Source organism: Salvia hispanica, chromosome 6 (assembly GCF_023119035.1).
Source record: "Salvia hispanica cultivar TCC Black 2014 chromosome 6, UniMelb_Shisp_WGS_1.0, whole genome shotgun sequence".
Lineage (NCBI taxonomy): Eukaryota > Viridiplantae > Streptophyta > Magnoliopsida > Lamiales > Lamiaceae > Salvia > Salvia hispanica.
In genome coordinates, this window is record NC_062970.1 from 18,059,471 (window position 1) to 18,077,171 (window position 17,701).

A 17,701-nucleotide genomic window follows, 5' to 3' on the forward strand; every position below is an offset into this window, starting at 1 on the left:
CAAAACAACTACACCCTCGATGAGTCGAAGATTCTGACGAAGTGTTGGGTCAACATTTCTAAGGACCCGATCTTCTTCAACAATTAGAAGGTGAATAGGTTATGGGGCGGATCATGGAGAAGTACAACGCCTTGAAGTCGGAGTGGGCAAAGAGACACAATGACGACCAACTCTGATAGGAATGAATGAAGGCATATATTGATAATTTTTCGTTCTTCTACCACAACGCCAAGAGGATGTGGAGCAGCGGCCAGAGTCAGGAAGACATCTGCAACATGGCCATGAAGTCTTACTCGCAAAACGGTTTACTTCCCGAGTTCAAGTACCAAATTCCAAGCGGGATTGGTCGGAGGAGGATGAAGCTCAACCTTAGCGACAGCTAAACTAGCAACATCGGAACGATGGGGTCGACTTGAACTCTTCTATGAATGAGAGTTTTGGCACTTGTGTGCCAACATAGAGTCGTCCCATTGGCGTTAAAAGCGGTCAAGAGGAAGGGAAGGCAAAGGCGAACAAGTCACAAGCCGCATCACCATCGCCTCAAGACCTGACCCTCACGACCTTATCTAGGGCGTCGATGTAGAAGACGATGTTTGACACCATCAGATCTATCTCCGTGTGCCAGGACAAGGAAACAAAAATCGATCTCCACCAACTCTTGAAGACATTAGGAGACAGTTGAGAATGGGTCCAATGTCTTGAACGAGACAATTCCTCCAACAACTACTTTATCTCTATGTTCTTTATGCGTTGTAGCTTTTTTCTTTTATAAATTAAGTATGTTTTTATTTTATTTGATATAACAACAGAAATAGTGTTGATGTGGAAAATGGGATGAGCGAATTTATAGGGCAGAATTTAGGGCGCTAATGCAGATGCTAGCGCTAAAAGATAAAATGCTGATGTGGCAAGAGAAAAACGGGGACAAAAGAATTTATAGTCGACTATTGTGAATGCTCTTAGGCCTATTCTTGTAGAAACCCGATTTTTTTACCATGGGAGAAGAAAATGATACTCTCTCCATCCCGTAAGAGCCTGTATTTTTTGTTAGATATGATTTTAATGCATATTTGGTAAAGTAAAAGAGAAGTAGAAAGAAAAAGTAATTAAAATACTATTAGTGTAGAATGAGTTCTACATAAAAGAGTTTCTAAAATTAGAAAATGTATAGTAAGAATTAAAAATGAAAGAATGTACAGATTGAGTAATTTGTAGTGCCTGAATAAAATGTTTGTAATTAGAATTTGTGAATAATGGTAAAAATGAAAAAATAGGAATTAGACTGGAGTAAGAAAATAGGGGCAAAATTGTAAGCAGCTAGAAGAATTCACTTGGCAGAGCGAAATTAGTCATTCATTTTCACTGTAAAAAAGAATCGGGATCACATATTGCTGCTCCCCACCCCCAAAACCTTAAAACCCTAGACCCAGATCCCAACCTCCATTTCCCGCTCCCATTCGCCATTGTTATTGTTATCAAATAATAATGTATGGCGGTGATCCTCAGCACCACCACCAGCAGCACCAACGCCCCCCGCCGGGGCCTCCATTGCCACCGCCGATGCAGCAGCAGCAGCAGCACCCAAATCCCCACCAATTCATGCACCAACAGCCGCCGCATGAGTTTCAGAGGGGCCCACACCCCCCGCAGGGTCCACCGCCGCCGCAAATTATGCGCCAGCCCTCTGCTTCATCCACCACTCTCAACCCTCCCCCGCCTGAATTTCATCAACAGCAGCACCAGCATCAGCAGCAGCAGCAGCACCACCACCACCCAAACACTCAGCCTCCTTTCTCCGGGATGCAGCAGCCTTACGATGGTTAGAGCCTCTACCTTTTCTTCTTGCTTTTTCTGCAGTGCCCATACGTTTGATTTTCAACCAATGTATATTCGTCAACAAGTAGCCCTTAAAATCAATGTTTCGTAGAACGCATTTATCTTTATAGAAGCTTGCAAAGCTAGCTAAATTTTGCCTAGGCTTTGCCAAGTTAGCAAGTTTTTTTAACTCATTTTTCTGTTTAGGAGTTATTGTCGGGAAAACCTGTTTCTTATGAATGATAGTGAAATTCTCATAACTGGTTTATCTAAGGACTTAGACGTACATGTAAATTTTTAGCTGAATTCGCCATGGAGGAATGTTTCACAAGCTATTGTTATTTTCTTGGCTTACATATTTGCAATACTGTTTCTTTTTCTGACTTTGCATAATTGACACAATAGATGTGCTAATGATTTATGGGTTAGCAATTACCTATGACTGAATGGAAAATCTAAAAATCTGTACATCACATCACCTCCCCTCTCCTTGCATAATGCATGACCAGGATTATGAATTAAACGAGGCCTCAACTTTGTCTAACATATCCCCTTAGCCCTTTGCCGTGTAAATTGTTTCAATTGCAGTGAAACAACCTTCTACTTGAATTGGATGGAACAAAACAGAAAAAAAATTCTGAAAATTCTTGTTTGTTGCAATAACTCCTACATTGCCAAATCACTTTTTGTGATTTTCACTCGTGAACTTAATTTTAATTTAAATTGAATGAATAAAAAATCTTTCGAGCTGGTTTACCTACTTGATTGCATGAGAAGATCTATTATATGGATAAAATTTGTGGTTTCAAGTTTGCTTATTGAGATTGTAGAACTTAACTTGTTTTAACATGTTGTAGCTCATGCTGACTTTTTAGCTGCAAAAAGAATGCGGAAAATTGGACAGCGACGAGCAGTTGACTATACGAGCACTGTCGTACGTTATATGCAGGTGAAATAAGTTCTTAGTATTATTCTTTCATATCCTTGAAATACATTGATATGCATGTTTCGCCATCTGTAACTTAGTCCATATAGTTTAGGTTGTTAAACAATGAAGTGAGTTAATCAAGTCATCTTTTTTCATACTCCTTTTTTAGCAGTTGACTCTTCTATTGATGGCTAATAATTTTCTAAGTTATCCATTCAAGTTCTTTATATAAATAAATCAAGAATGCTTTCTCACCATAGGCTTATAGCGATACCTATTCCTCTGTTGAATTAGTATGAAACATAAGCATTGAGGACTACTCATAAGGCTGCTGGTGCCTTTGGCTAATACCTGTATGGCACCATGGCTAGATTTTTTGCCCCTTAGTTTGCCATCTTTCAATTCTTGTTCAGTTGAATCTCACATGTCAGTTGCCCATTTCAAATAAACTTTGATGTCATTATATATGCTCATTTGTCCCATTCTTTGGCAGATTCGCATGTTCCAGCGGGATTCAAAGGACAGGACAGTATTGCAACCCACCCCCGCAGCGGCTATTGATGTTTGTACTTCCCTCAGGACTAACTTCACATATTTTTATATCATCAAATAGAAATTTTTCTTTCATTTATAGGGATATAGTCATCTATTCTTGCACAAAGTACACACCACTAATTGCTGATGCTACTCTTTTTTCTTTCTTGGGGTGCCAAACTTTACATCTTGCAGATGTTGCCTACTGTTGCCTACTTAGATAATCCATCCACTAGTTTTGCAGCAAAGTTTGTACATACATCATTGAACAAAAACAGATGTTCAATCAATAGAGTTTTGGTGAGTTGAGGAAATCGATCTTCTTTTATTACTCTTCTGTATGCTTTACATGTACCGTATGTTTACCACCCTCTGTCTTTGTGTTTATGTATTTGGGATTTTAGGTTTTTTTACAAAACCAAGTAACCAACTATTTTTTCATTTCCTCTTTACTGCTTTTTGGAAGTTAACTTCTTGGAGGACAGCTGATTCCTCCATGCTGAATGTCTTTAATTTCACTACAGGAAGAGAAGATTACTCTGATTATGTGATTGATTTTACTCCGTACAATCAAATCATACGTAAGTACTAGTAGACATGTGTTTTTAAACCTAGGATTAGAATTTAGGAGAAAATATTGAGCGACCTAAACATCTTGCACATGCTATTCCAATAAACCTGGCAATTTGATATGATATGGAAAGTATAACGTGGCACATTCAGTAATTCAGTAATTCTAATAATGAGATAGTTATTGGGGAATGAAAATTTGATATAGGAGCCAGGTGCAAAAGAAGTGAAGGATATGAGCCTATGGCAGTTGTAAGCATATAGGATTATTTTGGGGCATAGTGTTAAAATTGGGTATTCAAATGTGGTAATATTATGTTAGTGAGCTGCTACAAGTACAACAGGATAGTGTGAGAAAAGTTAGTTGCTAGTAGTTTCAGTTCTTGCAAACTTCCTCTTCCAGATATTCTCTGTTACAATGATAAAAAGTGCTTTTGCTGGGTTGTATCTATGGTAATGATTAGTGCTTGTACTCATACAGAACTACTCCATTAATCTATTTTTTTGTCTGTTTTCTCGGTTCCTTTTTTCTGTTTCTTTCTACTGGGAGCCTTCATTATAATATCCCACAATTCTAGCTGCTGATATAAGTTTTTCACTTCTGTTGTGGTGATTTTGAATCCAAATTTGTTTGCAGTGGACTCCTAGTGGGAGGCGTCTTATTACTGGATCTCAAAGCGGGGAGTTCACTCTGTGGAATGGCCAATCCTTCAATTTTGAAATGATACTGCAGGTATTATAAATTATATAACTGTTCCATGACAAAAACTTGGTGAAAAGAGACACATAACAAATTTCTTGAGTTTCAGGCTCATGAACAAGCAGTCAGATCTATGATATGGAGTTATAATGAGAACTGGATGGTCACCGGTGATGATGGTGGTGCTATAAAGTAAATCTGGTTTGGCTAATGAAATCAAGATTGCGTCGTTATAATAGTATACAAATTTACCAATCTATCGTACCTGGTGGCAGGTACTGGCAAAATAACATGAATAATGTGAAAGCTAATAAATCTGCCCATAAAGAATCAGTCCGTGGCTTAAGGTAAAATAATTTGCCTCTTGCCATCTTGTACATGGACACAGTTCTTCTCGAACAATGATGTTTTTAATTCTTTTCAATATCGTACAATCTATTTTTTGAGGCGAATATCCTGCAATTTTGGTTGTTCACATATCTTCCTTTTGTCATAATGATTGTGGACTAATATTGAGAAGATCTAAGGGTGACACTTAGTATTTGGCAATCCCTCAACATCCTTTTTCTTGTTTCTGCACTAGTGTATCTTCCTATCACAGCATTGTTCTTTTTATTTTTATGCGATATCATTCTGACTCTGTTCTGTGACAATCTGATCAGTTTCTGTAGGACAGATTTAAAGTTTTGTTCCTGTTCAGACGACACTACAGTTAAAGTTTGGGACTTCGCTAGGTGCCAAGAGGAACGCTCGTTGACCGGTAATGTTATCAAATTATTTTATTTATACAGTCCACACTCTACAGATAATTAATGCTCTTCATTAGTTCTTACATTAACTGTACTGCCAATATTGTATGCTTACATTTAAATGAGAAGAGAGGAAAATGGAGTTTGTACATCTCTTTGTTCGATTCTGTAACAACCTGCTTGTGCCGATTCTGTAAGATGGCTATACTATAATAAGCATTTTATTAGTTTAAACAACTAGCATTTTTGCTCAGACTGGTATCTCATCTTTTCACCAAACAGGGTCATCATTCTATCAGTTCTCTAACGATCATGTTACCAGTTATGCTGCTTGTTCACTATATGTTATCCAGTACTGAATGACATACTTTGAATTGTTTCAGAGTCGGAATAGAAATCCTTCATAAATTTACCCGGCTATTGTATTTTGCTGTATTTGTCTTGTGTTATCTTTTATTGAGGTACCTCAACTTTTTTGGTCATGTCAAAAGAAAAGACCATTCCATAGTTTTCATTTGTTTTTATATTATGCAAGAACATTCTTGGGTGGGGCCGTGGGGAGCTGTAAGACTAATTGATGTCAATTGGCCTGCAAGAATGAAAGAATGACTGAACAATACAAGAATTCAAAGAAACCTAGTTTCCTGAAAACCAAAGTATATAAAAAAACTTAGTGCAGAAACAATTTCCCCACTATTTATTTGAGGCCCAAACCCTAAAAAGAAAATGAAATAATAAAACAGAAATAGGAAATAAAAATCCAAAAATAACAAAAAACTGGAAAACAGTAAAATGACGTTTTCCCCCTCAAATGGTCTCTGATGGCCAAAACCCATATCAGCACTTCTTCAATGTAGTCCTGAGTTTGATTTCTCAGCCTGTTTCACAAGTCCTGTCCAAATTTCAGGTCATTCCGAGATAAACTTTTTTCTACTTTGTCGGCTAGAACTGCATCACTTATGTTTAATAGATCACTTACAGCAAGACTCTATTTAGTAGTACCTTTTAAGATTATTATCTATTCAATGTGTAAAGTTGAGGTTTATGGAGTATATTTTTTCTTATTTGGAATAAAATCTATCGAACTAGATATGTCTGCATGAGGATATCATGTGGCTAACATCTCAAGTTGATATTCCATTCCATCAGTTCAGCAAGAAAGCAATGCAAACATTAAATATGTCCAAGGACCCTGGTTACTTATTTGTTGTTATTTGTTGAGTTTTTGTTTGTCTTATTAGGAAATAGTTCTAACACTATAACGATATCATTTTGTGGAGAATCCTCTTGGCCTTTGTCCAAGGAAACTAACATTTGCTTTCATCTAAAATGTCATTGCATTTTTCTTTTCTAGAAAAACTTCAATGCACACACATTGCTTTCATCTATGTCATTACATCTCAGCTGGAGTGAAGTCCAAGATTTTGTGGTATTAAAACATGCTTTAATCTAGAAACCCCCCTTATGGTTCTCAACCTATATAAAATTAGATGACTCTCCAGTTGCTGTGGTTGTGTTATAATCAGGATTAAGTAGATTGTACATGTCCAAATACATACTTTGGTTCCTTTTTGGAAACCTCTATGGTAATTTGCATTCTATTCGTCTTATGTGCTAGTCAAATAACAACCACTGTTAATGCGGATAGTGCATGGTATAACCTAAGATTTCTTGTTCTTTTGAACTCAGGCAGGCCATGGCTGGGATGTAAAGTGTGTTGACTGGCATCCTACTAAGTCGTTATTGGTTTCTGGTGCGTGCTTTATATTTTCTAAAATAGTTGAAGGTTCTTTACACGTGGGATCAAGTGTATTTATTTTCTATTATGGGCTTCTTACAGGTGGGAAAGACAACCTTGTCAAACTCTGGGATGCTAAGTCCGGAAAAGAGCTCTCGTCATTGTAATGCTACTGTTCTTCTTTACACGTGAAATGATAACTCTTGCTGAATCTTATATCTGATTCTAATTGCAATAAACATTATTGTATTGCAGTCATGGGCACAAAAATACTGTACTTTGTTGTAAATGGAATCAAAATGGTAACTGGGTTTTAACGGCTTCAAAGGATCAAATTATTAAGGTAGGCTCATTATCTTAATATCTTTTCAATTATTCTGGTTGCCTTGAACTAAGGTTTTACTTGTTATTTTCCTCTGCCAAATATTGATGAAGGGTCCGCGGTGATAATAGATTATTGTATAGTTAGTTACATAATTGGTTTCGTCTCCTTGACACTAGATATTTACTTTGTTCGCAGCTTTATGATATACGGGCTATGAAGGAGCTTGAAGCATTTCGTGGGCATCGTAAGGATGTCACTGGTATGGAAATTCTTTTTACACCAAAGGTCTCTTAATTACGTGGAACGTGCAGTCATGCATACAAACTCTGTCCTATTTTTATCTGAACCAAAAGCCGTTATGCATTTTGACATGGAACCTTGAGATCTTGAATGACTTTTGATGTACGGTTAATTATCTTGAAGTAGAGGACATTATAGAATATTGTAAAAGTTGGAAAGTAAGAGTGACTTATATGAGTTACTCTCTCCGTCCACTAAAAATAGTCCCATGGGTGGATGGCATAGGTTTTAATGAGAAATTGATAAAGTAAGAAAGGGAAGGAGAAAAAATGGGTAAAGTAGGAGTTGAGGAGAGAAAGAGAAAAGGTAGATAAAGTATGAGAGAGAGAGAGAGAGAGAAAGAAAGTGGGTAAAGTATTTGAGAGAAACTTTCCCATTTTTGGATGAGACTATTTTTTGTGGACGAACCGAAATGGAATGATGGGACTATTTTTCGTGGATGGAGAGAGTATATCTTGGAGCATGGAATGGTTATTATCTTGCGATGTGAAACATTTTGAGATTGTTTCTAAGTTCACTGTGCTTTTGGCAGTTGCCTGCCTATGGATTGAAAAATTAGCTGCAGCTTGTTAACAGAATTCTAATAAGATACTAATGCTATATTCATGGCTGCTCATTGCTTCTCATGTAGTTTTTTTTGTCAACATACAGAAATTTCAAATCATTTCACCATTTATGTTACTTAGAGCTACTTTGGCTCTTGATTATATTTTATATGAAATGGAGTATCTGTTTTAAAATACAATTCTTTTCCCATATTATGTTAACCTTATATTTATGATACTTTCACTATTGCAGCATTAGCTTGGCATCCATTTCATGAGGAATATTTTGTTAGTGGTAGTTTTGACGGATCAATATTCCATTGGCTTGTTGGGTAATGTCTTTACCTTCTTCTTTGTAATATATTTGAGTTAGGTTCTTGCTAAAACATTCCAAGTTATATTCATGGTCTATGAATAATTCTTCATGCACTTAATATTAATTGGTTCATTTGAGGAATGATGTTATTAGCTCACGTGATTATAAACTGTATTGCTTTTTGCCAACCTCGTTCTCCGTTATTATAAGCAGTATCAGTAAATCTGATGTTTGTTGAGGAATAATCAAGGTCTTTTTATGTCCAATTTTACCACAATTTGGACTGACTACATTGAGAAGAGAAACATGAAACCCATGATTAGTATTAAAAAATGTTTTCAGATTTTTCATTCTTCCCTGTTCATTTGTCTAATTCTTGAATTTGTTGCCTTTCTATTCTTAAAAATGGCAACGAAAATGAATCAGATGGTGATGTTTTCTATATCTTGTTCTTTGCCCCCCGTTTATTTAAATCATAGGAAAATGAGGGAGAACAATTCATTCTATTCTATGATTGTGTTCCTGTTATAGGGTGTAGTACTTTAGCCAATACTAGAGTCACATGTTTTCATTCTTTTGCAGTGTTCATATTGGCTGAATATCTAATAATGTTCATGCACGACTTATTTTTGTGCTGCAGGCATGATACTCCCCAGGTTGAGATACAGAATGCTCATGATAACAGTGTTTGGGACCTTGCTTGGCATCCTATAGGATACCTTCTTTGCAGGTATTGGTGCATCTATAAAGAACTATATTGACTGTTCACTTAATATTGTTGCTTGCGCAAGATTATCTTGATGTGACCATATAGTCTGTGTATAAGGTTGATTTGATGTGCACTAATTGAATGCAATTATGTAGGCTCTGAAATTCTTGAACAGAATGATTATTTATTACTGTGTCTTTTTAATATATCTGTGTTTTGATTTTTATGCATTTGATGTTGTACATGAGAGGAGTAGCAGTTGCTATTACTTTTATTTATTTCAGTACACCCTTTTCTATTTGTTCATCTTCTTTATATGGATTTTACAACTAATGAGACTGTCTCGTGTTCTTAGCAATTTGACAAACCCTAGTTCATAGTGGAACAATATGTCATGGGGAAAGATAATGCGAAAAACACTTTCTCATCTACATAACATCACCTCTAAACCTTGCAACTGTTTTAATGTTTTAACATTGATCTGCAGAAATGTGTGCCAGCTTCTTTTGTAAATCCCAGTTTGCTACTGCATTTTTTTCTGTAATAGGTATTCCTTTATATTCAATTACTTTGGTATAGGCCATATTATAATTTGCACCAAGTATGTGTTCGCTAAAACTACTCTTGTTTCGTCAATTTGGTTTCCTTGGAGGAGATAATGAAATATCTTATGTTTCTCTATTTCATCTCTGATAAAAGGCAATGCGGTAAGCAAGGATAAGAAAAAGACAAGCAATTGCAAAAATCAAGTTACTTACATACTCCTAATTTTTTAGAGTGGTTGTGTTATTAGGATCTGTAGATCTTTGTTTGGATGGGCCTCCAGAACTTCAACTTCATATGTCTTACTTTATTTTATTGAGTCTTGGAGCTTAAGTTATTTCTGTTATCTATATTTCAAACAGCTACAGGGGAAAACCTATTTCCTTGCTAGTTAGTAGGTCTGTTAATATGGAAGGTCAATATGATTATGATTGCAGCTCTTTGTATTGCTTTAAATGCACTGACTAAGCTATTTGGCAATGGATCCAAGGCAATGTGTCATTGATGAGATTGGTTTTGGTGCAGTGGTGGCAATGATCACGCAACAAAATTTTGGTGCAGAAATAGACCTGGGGATACAGCTCGTGACAAGTTTAACACAGGACAAAATCAAGGTTTTTTACCCAATCTATTTGTATCTGGTGATTGCAAAGTTTTTTAAAAAATTAGTTCTAGGAACTATTTTCATCTATTATATCGTACCAGAAATGCTTTTAAGATGAACCTTTGATTCATTAGCATATGCAGTGTTAGTATGAATCTCTTGTTTTTTGATATATATTTCCACTTGAATTTGCTTTGACTGTGATTATGTATCTCGATCAGATATGTGATCTTTCATTTTCTCCACTCTTTTTAAGTGCTAACCTCTATGAAATGCTGTCTTATTTTCATACACGTGTTTTGATGAATTTCTCTTCCATCTTGTCGGCAGGCTTTGCTGAGCAGAACAATATTATGGGCGGCCGTGTGCCTGTCCCGTTTCAGGTGGCTGAACCCCCTACTACACCTGGACCATTTGGGTCTGGGTTGGCTCGGAATGAAGGAACGATTCCAGGGATTGGAGCTGCTATGCCTCTACTAGATTCATCTGCTCAAGGAGATCAGCAGCCACCTATGTCAGCACCACCTCTTCCACCTGGTCCACATCCATCTCTTCTGGCAGGCAAACAACAACCGCCTTATCAACAAAATGCTCCATCAGTCCAACAGCACCAACCCCAGCACATGTCCCCCATGTCAATGCCACCACAAAATATGTCTCAGATGCAACCTCCTTCGCATCTGCCTTTGTTGCCACATCCTCATTTATCTCGTCCTCCACCCCAGCTACAACCGCTTAATACATCTGCCGGAGCACCTTCTTCAATGCCAGGATCTATGCCTATCCCTTCAATGCCTGGTCCAATGGTAATTAAACAAAGCTTCATTTCTACTACTATTATATAGTACTACTATATAGTTGATAAACTGACACTGCTTGTATTTCAGGGGATGCATGGTGGTATGAATCAAATGGTTCCTCAAATGCCCCAAGGACACTTTATGCAAATGAATCCCATGCCTTCTGGATCTGGTCCTCCTGGAAATATGCCTCCAGGTGGTAACCAAATGTTCCAACCAGGGGGACCCTTTAACAGGCCCCAAGCTGGGCAGATGCCGATGATGCCGGGAATTAACCCTTACCAGGTACGGATATTAATTAGTTCAGCTATAGTTACCATTGAAAAACGGAAGTTGACAAATGCATTTGATTTTGAAATTTTTTGTGCCATTTTTGTTTGATGATTTACTTGACTGTTGTAATAATCTTGTCTTATGTTGATTAACCGTAACTGTGCTCGTGCAGTCTGGAAATCCAAATGGCCCTGGAATGACATCAAATTACAATCTTCCGTCTGGGATGCCTCCACCACTACCTCCCGGCCCGCCTCCACACGGCCAAGCGCATCAATAGATGGATTGATTTTGTATATCCATCTTCATTCCTTCCTTTTTTTGTAGACTTGTTGTATTGTAAATTATTGCACCGTCTTCCATCTTTCATGACTATGTAGTGCCCATTTTAATTCTGCGAGTTGGATTTTGGTTTTGATAACAAGGTTTGAGTTGGCACACTAATGGTTGAGATTCTACATAATTTCCATCTCATCTCCAAATGCAACTAATCTTTCCAAAACTAATGTGAGCTATTTATCTGTTTATCTCAAACATTACCCTATAATCTCGTACTGATGAATTGTATTTCCTATGTTCCAATTTTGTTTCAGAATAAAGCATAATGAATGAATAATTCTACATAGAAAATAAGGGAAACCCTATAATTCTAAATTCTAACGCAGAGCCCACCTCTTTGTGCAATTCACAGTTTTGAGGCCGTTTAATGCAATTAGCTGTAAGAATGTTAGCAACAGAATTCATACTTTATTTAAATCGTCAAATTCCATAGATAGTCAACAACGGCGGGGCTTAAAATTATACAATAATAGTGTATTAGTTGCTAGAGGTACTGTTACATGGTCAACAAATTAAACCATACTCCATGGGAGTATGATATTTGAATTTGACCTAAATGACTTAAATATCTTTGCATCCTCAAATCTAAACTATGGATAAGGTGATTTAGTTTGATTTCATGTCAGCAACTAATAGACACAATAGGACTTGAATATATAATAATACAAAGCCATTCTAATGTTCATTCATATAAACTTGAAAATAGTATTTTCTTTTTTGCCTCGACATAGAAATAATCATACTTAATATTTAGGCAATGGAAGATTCTTTTCCTTTAATAATATGTATTCCACATAGACTGGCAAAGACAACCCTTAGTCCATCAATTAAAAAAGGCTAATTAATAAAATTTGTGACATGTTGGTGCAGTGCAGTGCAGTCACCGACCCACAAGTTGAGGGGAAGGAAGCCATAGTTAAGTAGTTGATCTTGATTCTTCAAATCTATTATAAATAATCACCAAATCAATCATTGAGATTTTGTTGAAGATTTGTTTCACTTTATTTATAACATGAAGTTCTGTTCTCTATTAGTTGAAGTACAACCAACTACATCTGTAAAAAAAAAACAAGGAATAATATGTAGGTTAATTATATGTATGTAATAAAAAAAACATTTATAGGTTGTTCGAAATAGTCGTGTTGCCTTAAAATTTTAAAATCGGATGTCGCCTTAAAAAAATTTATTCCAAAGGATTCTCGTAAGAGTTAAAATTCAACGAATCAGATTAAACAAGATTTTCGAATTGGATATTGCCTTACAAAAATTATTTCTAATGGTTTCTCAAACTTAAAATCCATCGAATCTTCCCCACAAATTTATTCTACTCTTAATCAAATTATGCGTACCAAATAAAGTCAAGAAACGAAAGCGCAAAGCATAAGCAATTCCTTTTCGATATATATTTACACACAAATTAAACAAATAGTAGTTTCTACCTTTGTGAGTAAATCAATTAACCCAAAATTTTGATACTACTAAGAATTCTAAAAAAAAAGAAAAAGAAAAAAAAAATCATTCCAAATCATGATTCAATTTTGCTCTTATCCGATCAGGCGAGAGGCATTCTTCAACAGGCTTTCTCTTGTTTAGATTTGGGATATTTTTTTGGCCTCTCATCAAATGTGGCCTCAGCTTGTTCACATCAGATTGCCTGACTGGTTTGAGGAAGAATTCATCAGCCCCATGTTCCAAGCAGCTGTTGATTCTTGACGGAACATTTTCCGATGACATAATCACCACCGGAATGTCTCTCAACGACGTCGATTTCTTGATTTTCCTAAGGAGATCGTAGCCGGTTATTGCTGGCATGCTGTAGTCTGTGATGATCAAATTCACTTCAACTCTTTGGCACTTTGAATTTGAATCTGAATTTGAAAATTCGTCTTCGTCCCCAGCCAATCCTAGGAATTCAAGAGCCTTAACTCCGGATTCCACTGCAGTAACTGCATATGATAAATACAAATATCAGCATACAATTCTTCTAAAAAATTGAAAAGAAAGAAAAAATAAGTAGACAAATTAATTTAACTGACCTTGATAAGACGAGGTCTTGAGAAGCCTCTCAATCAATTTTCTATCAATGATGCTATCATCAACAGCAAGCACATGAAACTGCGTTTCTGCTCCTAATCCATTCATTGTTAATTGAGATGGAGAGAAAATTGGAGGAGAAGGATGCCAATGGTGATGAATTGAGGAGAGGAAGGAATGATGCACAATATATATATGAATTAGGAAGAGAGATATTGGAAGATATGAAGAAGATCAGGATATGATTCAGAATCTTTATGATTTCCTATGTTGATTTTTGAATTTGTTTAGTATTTTCGTCCCTCGCTTTTGCTTGGATTTGATTTTTTTAAATAATGGAAAGGATCTTGAATTGGTATAAATTAATGGAACTATTTGGCCCTTTGACGATTCTAGGGCTACATACGAGTATTTGTCTCTTCACCATTACATTATTATTATAATATACACTTCCGACGTGATCTTCATAATTATTTTTTGAATTTTCATTTACATTATCGTATATATTATTATTTTTTTATTTATACGTACGATCTTAGTCATGTTCGTTTCAATATCTTCTTTGATTAATGTATAGGAGTATATCATTATTTTTTCCTAAAATAATTATGAATGCTAGTACGATTTAAGGAAATATTTGGGGTGATTTTTTTATAGTCTTTCTTAAGTTGTTTAATGGGTTTCCTTAAAATATAATTTGCTGAGATTTTTTTTAGAGACAGAATATTGTACCTTTGTGCAGAAGGAAGATTAAAAAATAAATGAAAAATATTTGTATGTATAGCTATTAGCAAGTGGGTAAAGTTAAATATTTTGTGAAGGAAATCCAGAATCTGACGTGCTTTTTGAGGTGAATCACAAAATCAGGATTTATTTCTATTTTGGGATCATTGTATTGGAGATAGAGATATGCACTCCTATAGATTATTCGTGAAACATGGTTTTAAACGATTATTACATGGTACTATAATTTATCTTGATCTTAATTTATTACTCCATATTTTTATCTTTAGGGTTGTAAATACATTATATTCGATCTTATGGTTTGTTTTTCATTAATTTGCATAGCACGTCATTTGTTAATACTCACTGGTCGATTGAAATTAGGACTAAATATACCGAAAATAACGTACTTATTGTACCGAAAAAATACCGGAAATACCGAATTTGCGGTATACCGCAAGTTGCGGTACGGTATGATACCTTACCGATAGATTTCGGTACGGTAAAGGCATAAATTTTCCTATATCGCGGTATACCGCATTTACAATATTTGCCAAAAATTCGATATATATGTTGTATTTAAAATTCATATAAAAAATAGTTAATATGTTAAAATTCCTAACCCTACTTCCATATTTTAGCTCAGCCACCCCCAACCCCAAACACACGCACGCAGAGATGCAAGTCCACTGTATAGATTTGATTGTGGTGTAGTTTTAATCTTTTGGACATTATTTAAACAGGTGAAATTTTATTTTAAATATTTGGCTATAATATAATTTTTTCGTGAAACACAGGCATAATTGTATGTCATACCTTATTTTGGTATACCGTACTCGGTATGTCATACCTTATTTCGGTATAACGTAAAAGTACGGTATACCGCATAAACGGTATGGTAGTGGTATCAGAAATAATTATACCGAATTTTCGGTAAGGTATAGGTATGACATTTTCTCATACCGCAATTTGCGGTACGGTATGACATTCTCGATGCGGTATACCGTATTGTGCCACCCCTAATTGAAATTCCATAACATATTCTAGTTATTCAAAACTTGATATAATTATAATTAACTTGAAGATTATTCTCTTTCCATTGTTCATAAGCTATTCAATAAAAATAGTTAACATTCTTAGAGGGTCAACTATAGGGGAGCTGCAACTCGCGGCTCGCGTGTGGCTCGGGCGCTCGGCCGCGGCACCCTGTTACGAGCGCCACAACATTCCGCGGCGAGGGGTGGTGCCTAGGAGAGAGCCACACCGGCGGCTCGGCCGCGGCTCTCCTATTGTAGCAGCCGAGAGCCGCAGCGCCCGCCCAAGTTCGATTTCTTTTTTTTAAAAATTTATTTTTTTAGTTTTTGTGCTAATTTTTGGAGAAGATGAAGTGTAGAGAGAGAGAGAGAAATTAAAAAAGGGACGGTTGTTTTTAAAAAAATTAAATTAACATTAATTTAGGAAATGAATCACTTTAAAACTAAATCCCAATTAAAATTGGTCAACTTTTTAATTAAGGACTGTGATTTCAATTCACACCCTAATTACAGAAATAGTTAAAATTTGAATTTTCAATAAATATATTTACTTGTAATTGTCAACTTTTTTATAATTAATTTATGTTTTTTTATAATTATTATAGTCTGATAATTTTTATTCTAGTTAAATTAAAATATATAAAAAATGAAAAAAAAAACAATTAATTTGGTGGCTTGGGCTTGTCCACTATAGTGTGAACAAGTATTTTTGGTAGCCCGACCAAGTTTTGTGGCCTAGGCCAAATTTTGTGGCTTGGCTCAGGGCCACGGGCTTAACTATTATGGAGACCCTTAAAGACTTACTTCAGTGAAGAAGTCTATGTCGACCGTTGGAGCACGACTGAAGTTTTGGCAACTTCCACAAAGTCCTCAATCAATCAGAGGTAGGGAAGGACAAGGTGGACGCGGTACATAGCAAAAAGTCCTTGACAATGACAGGAAAGGACATGACAGACGCGACATACAAGGAATGTGAGTCTTTGTTTAGTTTAAGGATAATAAGTAGGACCTCGTAAGATGAGTGACCTAGAAAGAGGATTATCATTTGTTCTATATCAATTTATATTTCAATTATGTTCTTATTGTTCATTTCCATCCTTTCAGGCCTCATTTCTTCAACAATTTTTTGAAATGTGAACTAAAATGAACACTGATAATCCTCTAACAAGTCCCTATGGTAAAATTGTCATCTTTAAACTAAACTCAATACTTCAAACATCTATCAAATTTTAAGGACCTAATATAATATACTGCTAATGAAATAAAGATAAGAATTACAATTAACTAATTCCAACAATTTATGTACCACCCTAGCTAAGATTATGCCCCTCTTTTGGTGCCTCTGCCATCTCTACCCCAGTTTGCTGCAGCACCTAAGGTATCAGCCAACCCATGTCCATACTGTTGTACTCCATCCGTCCGCCATTAGGAGTTTCGATCACTTTTTCGCACTCGTTTTATAAAAATGATGCTAATAAATAGTTAAAGTGGAGAAATGGTAAAGTAAGAGAGAGAATAACTTAGATAAGACTTTTGTCAACATTATTCTCTATCTTGTTTTACCATTTCTCCACTTTAACTATTTATTATCATTTTTACAACACGAGTGCGCAAAAGTGACCGCCTGACCTGAACTCCTAATGGCGGACGGAGGGAGTAGCATTTTGTTCTAGAGTTATTTTTTCCATTGGTATGCACCCATAATTTCTCTTTTGGGGGTTTCGCTTTGCCATTTATGGTACCATCTGTCCTGCATCGGTACATGATTCTAACTTCTAAACGCTGCCTCATGTTACCAAGCATGAGCATGCGCCCCGTTGGATTATTTCAAAGTGGTGCAATTGATTCACGTATATTAAATATTAGTGCAACAATTACTTATCATAATTTTATTATTTGTCTAATGATGGAGTAGGAGGAGTTATTACAAGAAGAGGCTACGAGATGATAGAGGTTACTAATAATTGTACTATTTTCATCATTATTGTTATAATTATTTCCTTTGTCTTTTCATTTGTTTTTTAGAGCCGTAGATATAGATCCCTTGAGGATTGAGATGTATGTTGAGTCATTGTTTAGTTTAACAATCTCGAAAGAGAATTATCATTTATTTTGTTTCAAT

At 35.8% G+C, this 17,701-nt stretch overlaps 2 protein-coding genes across 3 annotated transcripts; one reads left to right on the forward strand and one right to left on the reverse strand.

Annotated features, from left to right (window-relative positions):
* Window positions 1–1,365: 1,365 nt before the first annotated feature.
* On the forward strand, window positions 1,366–11,893 carry LOC125195766 (flowering time control protein FY). Of its 2 annotated transcripts, none has more exons than XM_048093985.1 (18): window positions 1,366–1,819; window positions 2,691–2,764; window positions 3,237–3,305; window positions 3,473–3,577; window positions 4,485–4,580; window positions 4,657–4,739; window positions 4,823–4,894; window positions 5,210–5,307; window positions 6,990–7,049; window positions 7,137–7,197; window positions 7,290–7,377; window positions 7,555–7,618; window positions 8,458–8,536; window positions 9,161–9,250; window positions 10,298–10,386; window positions 10,707–11,182; window positions 11,264–11,461; window positions 11,622–11,893. In XM_048093985.1, exons 1-18 carry the CDS (start codon window positions 1,486–1,488, stop codon window positions 11,727–11,729), a joined length of 2,244 nt encoding a protein of 747 aa, XP_047949942.1. In that variant the 5' UTR covers window positions 1,366–1,485; the 3' UTR covers window positions 11,730–11,893. The 2 variants fall into 2 exon arrangements, with proteins under 2 accessions (XP_047949942.1, XP_047949941.1); XM_048093984.1 differs by having other exon boundaries at window positions 1,367–1,819; window positions 2,673–2,764.
* A 1,276-nt stretch (window positions 11,894–13,169) lies between these two features.
* LOC125196295 (two-component response regulator ORR9-like) lies at window positions 13,170–14,082 on the reverse strand. The gene is made up of 2 exons (XM_048094750.1): window positions 13,825–14,082; window positions 13,170–13,734 (listed from the first exon to the last, which is right to left on the reverse strand). Exons 1-2 carry the CDS (start codon window positions 13,928–13,930, stop codon window positions 13,304–13,306), a joined length of 537 nt encoding a protein of 178 aa, XP_047950707.1. The 5' UTR covers window positions 13,931–14,082; the 3' UTR covers window positions 13,170–13,303.
* Between the last annotated feature and the right edge of the window lie 3,619 nt (window positions 14,083–17,701).

Coding starts and splice junctions, on each gene's coding strand:
- LOC125196295 (XM_048094750.1), bottom strand. CDS start 13,930: ATGAATGGATTAGGAGCAGAAACGCAGTTTCATGTGCTTGCTGTTGAT. Junction 13,735..13,824: donor CAAGACCTCGTCTTATCAAG/GTCAGTTAAATT, acceptor TATCATATGCAG/TTACTGCAGTGGAATCCGGA.
- LOC125195766 (XM_048093984.1), top strand. CDS start 1,486: ATGTATGGCGGTGATCCTCAGCACCACCACCAGCAGCACCAACGCCCC. Junction 4,740..4,822: donor GATGATGGTGGTGCTATAAA/GTAAATCTGGTT, acceptor ACCTGGTGGCAG/GTACTGGCAAAATAACATGA. Junction 7,378..7,554: donor CAAAGGATCAAATTATTAAG/GTAGGCTCATTA, acceptor CTTTGTTCGCAG/CTTTATGATATACGGGCTAT.